General features: G+C 34.2%; 1 protein-coding gene across 1 annotated transcript; it reads right to left on the minus strand.

Moving 5' to 3' along the window:
• Positions 1-310: 310 nt before the first annotated feature.
• Positions 311-1438, minus strand: LOC113229349. The gene has a single exon (XM_026462906.1). It carries the CDS (start codon positions 1436-1438, stop codon positions 311-313), a length of 1128 nt encoding a protein of 375 aa, XP_026318691.1.
• Positions 1439-9384: the final 7946 nt, after the last annotated feature.

Genomic DNA, 9384 nt, shown 5'->3' on the forward strand with positions numbered 1-9384 from the left:
TTAAGGTTTTTGGAGATCGCCGCCAGCACCCCCCCTCCATGACGTTTATTGAAGCGTTTAAGGAATTCATCACTTCTGTCTCTACGCACTACGCAGTATCTGTCATCAAACAATTCTGAAGAATCAATACCGTCATTGAGCCATGTCTCCACCATACATACTACATCAAAGTTATTACATAAAAAGGAATGGTAGATATCATTAGTTTTGCTTTTCAAACCTCGTACATTTTGGTAATAAATAGACATAGCCATTTCATTGATTGAATTTCGATGAACGTATAAATAAGCACTAACTAATCAGTATTACTCTAGCGTATGAGTTCTAGACTATCTTGGTTCTTGATGTAGATATACGAAGAATCGGAGTCTTTTCTCACGTAGATGCGACCATTGCGCACCCATACGAACTTGTACCCAGCCTCCTTTGCTGTCTTTCTCGAAGCCGCATGTAGACTCTTGAAGAATGGGGACAGATGCTCAGAGACATAAACTGGCTTTTTTTCACCCGCTATTCCCAGGTGATTTGTGTTTAGTTTGTCATTTGGGTGAGCTTTATTGTAGCGGTACACAGCTGAGTAGAATTCGTCGCGGCAACGAACACTCCTAAATTTGGCCACTATTGTCTTCGGAAACTTGCTATCTTTGTTTAGCTTGGCAACTCTCACACAGCCAACTATGTCGCCGTCATTCAGTTGATGTCCAATAAATTGCGAGCATTGTTGTAACACATTTGTTAAATTTTCCGAACGAAATTCAGGGACACCATGTAACTCTAAGTTATTTTCTCTTAGATACTGTTCGAGGTTATTTAATCTATCTTCCAGACCGTGAACTGTGGACTGGAGGAGCTGGTTAGCACCTTTTAGTTGGGTATTATCTTTGACTAATGTATCAATAGTGAGTTTAAAATCATCATGCGCCTCGCTGATAAATTCTACTGACTTACGAAGTTCCTGGATATCAGTCTTGATGGTAGAGAGCTCTTTGTTTAGTACACGTGAAAAAATTGATGGGAGCTCCTGGCGGATAGATTCAAGAACGCGTTCAGTAATTGCATCAATCAACTTGCACTGCTTAGTATCTTCCTCTGTTTCATTGGAGCGAGACCCTTCACTGCTGCTGACAGGTGTCACAACATTGCCCTTATTGCGAATTGTAATATTACTATCCTGTCGCTCGCTATGAGGTTCCGCGTCTTGCGAATCACCAGCTCGAGTACTACGCACTGGCGTGTTGGAGTTATCTCCCCCTTTGCGTCGACTACTGCAGCAAATGACGCAGCTCCATGAAGTCTTGTAAGTATGCGAAAGCTTTTTATACTCATTTAAATTCATACGACAGCAGTCCAAGTCATAACTTTTACTACAGAGAGAGCATTGTAAGTAATACATGCCCAAATCAGTTAGGCAACCCGCACATTGCATTTTTCTTGGCATAGTGGTGAATATAATTGAATATCAAAAATAATAAATAACAAACGACAAATAAACAAAAACAAAAAAAAAGTAAAAAACCGGTATAATTTTTCACCACAGGACAGTATCGAACCGACAGCCGTGAGCATACGCGTTGACCGCTCTACCACAGCACCAAACTCGCTGATAAGTGTTTGGGCGAAATAGCGATACAATAGTGTCCGCTCAGATGTTAGACTGTTACTAATGACTTCAAGGTCTTCTTTTGTTATAGTTCGATAGCCCCGACACACAATTTAGAGGTTACTAGGTCACTTCAAGTTTTTATTTGCTTATTACGGGCGGCTCAAGACTAGAATTGTAGATATATTTACACCACAAAATTATACACAGTATTAGGAACGCACTGATATGAATTTAAAAAAGGAATAACTAATTTTTACACATGAAATTGAATTAAATATGAAGTCACAAAAAAAATACGTGTTGCTCTGTCCAATACTACACTGCTATGTTTTATTATAATATTATTATTTTTATTTGTCATGAAAGTACTCATTTAAATTGTAATAGCATTTATTAATAAGATGTAATTTTAATTTATTTAGAAACAGTGAATACTTTTCCTCGTTTTTAATAATGGGCGGGAGCTCATTGAATATCCTCATCGCCATCGAGTGGGGATTTGAGCTGTGTATGTGTAGCCGAGATCGTGGCAGATGCAATCTATTGCGTGGTCTAAAAGTGTGTCGTTGAGGCAGGTCGTCAGTGTTAGTGGAAAAGTCAGGGTGTTGTTTAATAAATTTACAAATTTCTAAAATATATATAGAACACAAAGTCAACATTTTAAATTGTTTCAAGTGCGGTCTCCAGCTATCCGTACTACTCAAATTGCCAAGAATACGGATGCATCTTTTCTGGATTGTAAATATTTCTCGCGTGTGCACACTATTTCCCCAAAGGATAATTCCGTAACTTAGGCGGGAATGAGTGTAAGCATAATAAGCGGCCATTGCAGTCATTACGTCAGTCGTTTTCTTTATCTCTCTCAATGCGTACGTGAAACTAGACAACTTTTTCTTAATTTTTTTGTATATGACATTTCCAATTCACATGCGTGTCTACATTTAAACCCAGCAAAGTGAAGCTGTGTACTGTTTCTACAGGCGTGTTATTATATGCGTATACTAAGTGTAGTCGAGTTTTTTGCGGTGGGTGAAATTGCATTATCTTTGTTTTATTTAAATTTATATCCAAGTTATGGTCAGACATCCAGTTTATGACCTCAGTGAAAACTTGGTGAATTTTTGCATTCACGTTGTCGCCGGTAGCACATGATGTCAAAAGTGAAACATCGTCGGCAAACATGACACAGTGTTCAGAAATAGTAAATCTATTAGGTAAGTCATTGATGTAGATTAGAAAAATTAAAAACTTCCAATCACGCTGCTCTGCGGTATTGAACTTGTCATGTAATGCTGGTCAGATCTAACGTTACGTATTGTACATGTATTATAGTAAAAAAATTCTATGTCAACATACTGAACTCGTTTTTTGTAAATAAGACTGGAACCACTTGTATGCTTCTCCCCTAATACCTATACAATACCGTTTTCTTATTAGAATATTATATTGCATTTTATCATAGGCTTTCGTCATATCTAATAACAATCCGATCGCGTACCGTCGCTTGTTCAAAATTTTTAATATTTGTTGTGTAAGCATTTTAAAATTATATTCATACAATGTATTTGTAATAGTCATAATATTATAGAAGATAGATAATGAGTACAGTTGTTGATTTGAACAAGTCCTGAGTATAGGACTTGAGTAGCCATGTGATGTTGAATATTACCGTTTAGGAACTTAATTATACAGCCTGCACGGTAAAAACAGACTACTTAGAAAAAGAGAAAATTCTTTTTAAGAAGACAAATTTATTAGACGCTAGAGAATAATTACTTGAGTAAAAAAACGTCTCAAAAGTGTATTTTAGTTACAAGACAGAAATAAATAATCCAAGAGCAAATTAATTTACTTCAAGTCACAAAGCCACTCTCGATTCAACAAAATATTTGTTTGTTATTAGAAATGTCCGATTTTGATTTGAAAAAAAAAGAATGAAAAATTGAGAGGTATTTAATTATTTGACTGAAGATTTATGTTTTCTAATATCAAAAGGGTAAATTTACAGGGTTATGGACCCAACAGTATGTTTCACTGGCGTGAAAGCAAGAGCACACAGTTCAGTGCCAAACCTTAAAGTAGCAGAAATAGGACGGAGTCTTCTCAAATACTTGAGGACCATCCAGTGCCGTATAAATGCTACAGCGGCAGAAAGCACTAACAATTTCAAATAAAATATATGAGATGACTTTATACTATTGAAATTAACAAAACGATAGCGCGTTTCAGAGTACAACTAATGCCATCTAGCAGTGGCGTTATGGAACTAATTGCATGTTAAAGTTGTGCTTGTTACAAGTGTAGTTTGATTTCATGCTGTAACCAAATTTCTTAAATTATGACTATAAATAACACCCTGACAAACTAGAGATACTACGTATTGTTTCTTTGGATAAATGACTGGTTATGATTTTTATGATTACAAGCACAAGTAAAAGTAATTGTTACCGCGTGCGCCTTCGACGACATGTCACGACAACATTGACTATGAAAGCGCAACGAAATGTTGCTTTAAGAATATACTCTAGAATTTTGAATATTAATCTGAATCGAAAACTACTTCTTTTTTTGTTTAAGAATATATTTTCTTAAAATACACACAAAGAAATTTTGAATTCATTTAAGATTATTTAAATTTGATGTAAGAGGTAAAAATTTCGTGACGTAAGTAATGTCCAATTAATTGTTTAGAAATGAAATAAAATCTTGAAGTGAACGTCTTTGTCTAAAAGTTAGAATAAAGTTAAGAGTAAAATTGTATTAGAAAAAGATAAGCAGTATTTTTGTAATGACAATATTTTATTACTTTTAATAAATATTTTTTCAGAATTAGCAAATATTTTGAGAAATTGCTCTTTCTTATTAGTAGAAATCCTTTTTTTCTGTGTGATTATTATTGTTCATTACATACACATACATCACGTTAATTATATGTATATTATCCTTATTACTATAAGTAAATCTAACTGTGGTTTTAATGTACAAATGTTTAGTCTAATCAGTATTGAGTATAGGATTTGATTCGTCGTTTTCGTGTTGAATAGTGGGGTAGTTAATAAAAACTGTGTAGTATTGGTAAAATGTTTAGTTCTGTTGTAGATTTTTAGTTTGAAAATACGAATAAACGAATAGTGCAAGAAGTTGTGTTTCTCATTTTTACAGTTGTATATATTTATAAACGGCTAAAGTAGTACATCTGCTTTTTCTAAAACCATTTTGTGAATCAGTGAACAGTTCATCCTTTTCACAGTAAGAATATATTCGATTGCACATAGCCTTTTCAAATACCTTATTAGACGATGTGGGTAGTAGTGCTACTGGTCTATAATAATTTGGGTCCGGTTTAGTACTTTTTTTGTGTATAGGTTTTATAATGGCTACTTTTAACTGGTCCGGAAAAGTTCCTTCAAGAAAAGATTGATTCACTAGTAGGTAGTACGGCAAAGTTAGTTCATCAGCACACATTTTGATCAATTTTGGGGGTATTTCGTCAATTCCATAGCTATGTTTATTTTTTAGGTTACGAATTATGTTTTTTATTTCTTGTGGTGAGACGAGGGTAAGGTACATGGTGTCTTAGTTTGATTAACTATAGGTCGCCTACATCTTGAGTTAGACCCCCTTCTCCCACTGATGCGCAAAAATTATTGAATGTATTTGCAACTTGCAGGGAGTCGCTTATATTTCGGTTTTTTACGGATAACATTATGTTTTCTTTACTTTTTATAACTGTTTTGTTAGTAGTTTCCCTAATTGTTCTCCAGACGCTTTTTACAATATTACTTGAGTTTCTAATACGCGCTGCATAATATAAACGTTTAGCATGATTTACTGACCGTTTTAGAATTCGGTCATATGTATAACTTATAGAGTTTGTGGAGAATAGGGTTTTTTGAATTGTTAACAAGTAATTTTAAATATCGTTTGTTTTTGCACGATGTTTTTATTCCCCGGGTTAACCGATGATTTTTGTTTTTATTGCATAATTTAATTGTCCTTTTAGGTATAAATGAATTAAAAATATTTTTTTAAATGTCTTAAAAATAAATTATAATTTTTATTTATGTCATTATTTAAGTTAAAATGTTATACCAGTCAATATCCATCAATTCCGATTTAAAATTAGTCATATTTTTATAGTAAAAAAGCGTTTCTCTGTTATCCAAGAAATAACATCCTTATGTGCTAACTCGTGGATTTTTATGAGTACGCCTTTATGGTCGGAAAAGCCTAGATTCTGTACTGAAGTGTTTAGTGCATTTGTGTCAAAATTATAAAATATTAAGTGTATACAGGTAAAAGTGTTAGTAGTTTCACGCGTGGGTTCATTAATTAATTGTTTAAAATTATACTCTAACATAAACTCTAACAGTCCATTGCTTATATATGTATATATATTATATTTGTCTTATTTTGTGTTACCAACATATAATGTTTGAAAACTGCGACAAGGCAAATACTTGGAACCTCTCTAAAATATGGATTTTTTTTCTTATTATTGAGGAACAAACAGTCTTATACAAATTACGAAATAAAAATACATTTAACTTATTACTAAACCTATAGTTCCCTGTACTTATAAGTGAACAAATAAAAGGTATAAGCAAAGACGAGCAATGCTCAATTAAAAACATGTTTGTTAGTTACTGTAATTATGTAGGTAATAATAACAAATAAAAAAAATATAAATGAACTTAAAGAAAACAAAGAAAGATTGAACAATTAATGATGAACATACGAAACCATTTTAAAATCTGATTTGCTGATGTGACTTTTAAACTCCTGTAAAGAAGAATGAAATATGTCAACTTCACTACACTTTGCATTGTATAAGGAACAAGTCCTTTTTATGAAACTGTTGCTACCGTAACATGTTTTACTTAACATCAAAAATATGTTTTTTACATTTGCTCTTTCATTGTTTCGCGGCACACGAATAAATATATTTTCCAATAAATGAGGGACGTCTATTATGTTATGCAAAATTTTATATAAATATGTTAGGTCAATTAGAGAACGACGATACTGCAATGGAAGAATATTGAGTAACTTAAGGGAGGACTCGTAGTCTACATGATTATGATGCATTCTATAGTCCAGAGCTTTGATGAATTTCGCTGTATACTTTCTATTTTATTTTGGCGTACATTTTGGTAGAGGTTCCATACAGAACTTGCAACTTCGAGCCTGCTGCGTACGTAACTATTAAAAAGCAGCTTATAGGTAAAAGGGCTCTTAAAGGGTTTACCAACCCTCAATGTAAACCCTAATAGTTTGAAAGACCTAGATACCATCTTATCAATATGCGATGATGACACCAAGATCTCTGATCTCCATTACTCTATTAAGGTTTTTTCCACATAAGGTGTATGAATACACTTTTGGATTTTTCTTTCTCGTATAAGTTAGGTATTGAAAAACATTTATCAGGGCTTAAAAATAAATTATTTTGAGCACAGTAATTTTCGAAAGCTCTAAGCATCTTGTTGCAATAATTGAAAATCTTCTTCGTTACGAACTATCCTAAATATTTTAGTGTCATCAGCATATAGAAGAACACATGAATGCTGTATAGACTCTGTAATGTCATCGACGTACAACACGAACAACAATGGCAAATGGAAACCCTGCGGTACACCTGAAGGTATTCCTGTATTCCGAACAAAGTCCAGACAACACAACAGCCTGACTACAATTCCCGATGTATGACTTTATCCAACGGAACAAGTCTCAACAAGAGCGTGTTGTGACAAATTTTATCAAAAGCTTTAGCGTCTACTTGAAAATTATTGTCCATTGCTTCTAGAGTCACTTCAGTAAAAGTCAGTAAATTGCTATTCACACCACGTCGTTTGCAAAAACCATGCTGATTTGGAATGATGACACGCTGTACAACACTAAGTAACTGATCAGTGACAATTTTCTCCTGAATTTTACCCAAATGACATAGTTTCGAGATGGGCCGATAGTTTTCAATGTTTTGACTAACCGGACCCTTTGGAATAGGTGTTACAAATGCCCTTTTCCAAATTTCAGGAACGCAGTCACTATCAAATGACAAGTTGAAAATAAAAGTAAAAGGAGTTGTTAAACTGTCAGCACAATGCCGAATTAATAGCGGGTGTATTCTATCTGGACCTGCACGTTTACTGACGTTAACGTTTTTCAAATATTTTCTTACTAACGCTTCAGTTAATTCAATAGAACTTGTGTTCAAAATTGAATTATTACTAGGTTCTAATTTCTCGGTTGACACGAGTTCCGTGTTTGGTCGGACAAAAACAGAATGAAAATAGTCGTTAAAAAGTTCACAAATTCGCCTACAGTCACTAGTATTATGTCCATCATATGACATCTGCCCTGACAATCCACTGTCCGCCTTAGTGGCCTTAACATAAGTCCAAAAACATTTGGGAAACTTTTTTATTTTATTTTCGGCATACGCTATATAACTACGATAGCACTCAAGTTCCATGCCCTTAGCTCTTTTTCTTAATACCTTAAAGCTTTCATAGTCTAATGGGTTGTTGTACAATTTCCAAAGTTTATGAAATTTACGCTTTTCACTAAGCAACTTTCTTAACGGTTTAGTGTGCCATAAAGGATGAGATTGAGATGGATCTCACCCGTGCGATTTATGCAACTGATCACCGTAGTATTGCGTACTCGTAACAATATAACACAATCAGATTATACTAATATAATATAAGAATACTGCAATTCTTAGTAATTGATATGGTGCTTCTTCTCAACATCCTTCCGTTGGCTTCCTGTGCTACTCGCGCCACATACGGAATCCCGACCAGTGCGCGGTGCATTTGTATAATTTCTTATTTAAAACTTGACGTTCTCATATACGATGAAGCCGAGTAAATATTGTCTGTCCACCAACTCAAATCACATAGACTTATATCTGGAGATGGATATTTAGGGAATTACGGGAAGAGCGATATGGAAACGACCGAGTCCGTATCGTAACTGGTTTATTTACATCCACTCGCATGTGATACAATAATTTATACCCAACATCTGGAAGACAAATTGTTGTTTCATAGTTACCGCCATGTTTTTGAAGACTTAGAAATTTCTGTATTTCCAGTAATTTTGTATATAATCGACCGTATTTAGTGGCTGGGCAAGCTGAGCTGAGGACACCAATCAACTGAGCGTACTCCCGTAGGGTACATCGGGGTAACCACAACATTTTTTTAAAGTAAATGGTAAATTTTTTGCGTTTTTCTAAAGGTAAACTTAACATGGTTGTAACACAGACTTACCGTAATTAACGATGAAGCCTAAACATTGTAATAAGTTAATGGTTGCATTAACATTATTGATGCATCGTCATAATCAGCTGCTATACAACAAATATCATCGAAATATACCTGCCATGGACTTAAATCGTTGTTGTTTCAAATGTGTTACAACTTCTTTCATGATTTTGGTAAACATTTTCGATGCTGTGGACAAGCCGTATGCCAGAGCAGTAAATTCATAGGTTTCAATTTCATTCGAACCACAAGGTAAATACTGAAATATGTGGTATTTTCGATCTGCTTCGCAGATACCTAGATGTCAGTGAATACATCTCTTTCAGGTCTTTTGGCCACGAAACACCTGCGAGGTATCAATTTGAGGCAATTCGATAGTTTTCCATTTTAAAATGAGTTTTTGTTACAAATTTGATAAAGGACGTTATGTTCAATATAAAACGAGTAGGTACTACCGTTGCATTTTGGGGCTAAAAAAGTACTAGAAATGTTGATGTTTTCTAGGATAGC

Source organism: Hyposmocoma kahamanoa, unplaced genomic scaffold (genome assembly GCF_003589595.1).
Source record: "Hyposmocoma kahamanoa isolate Upper Pololo Valley unplaced genomic scaffold, ASM358959v1 54061, whole genome shotgun sequence".
Lineage (NCBI taxonomy): Eukaryota > Metazoa > Arthropoda > Insecta > Lepidoptera > Cosmopterigidae > Hyposmocoma > Hyposmocoma kahamanoa.

Coding starts and splice junctions, on each gene's coding strand:
- LOC113229349 (XM_026462906.1), bottom strand. CDS start 1,438: ATGCCAAGAAAAATGCAATGTGCGGGTTGCCTAACTGATTTGGGCATG.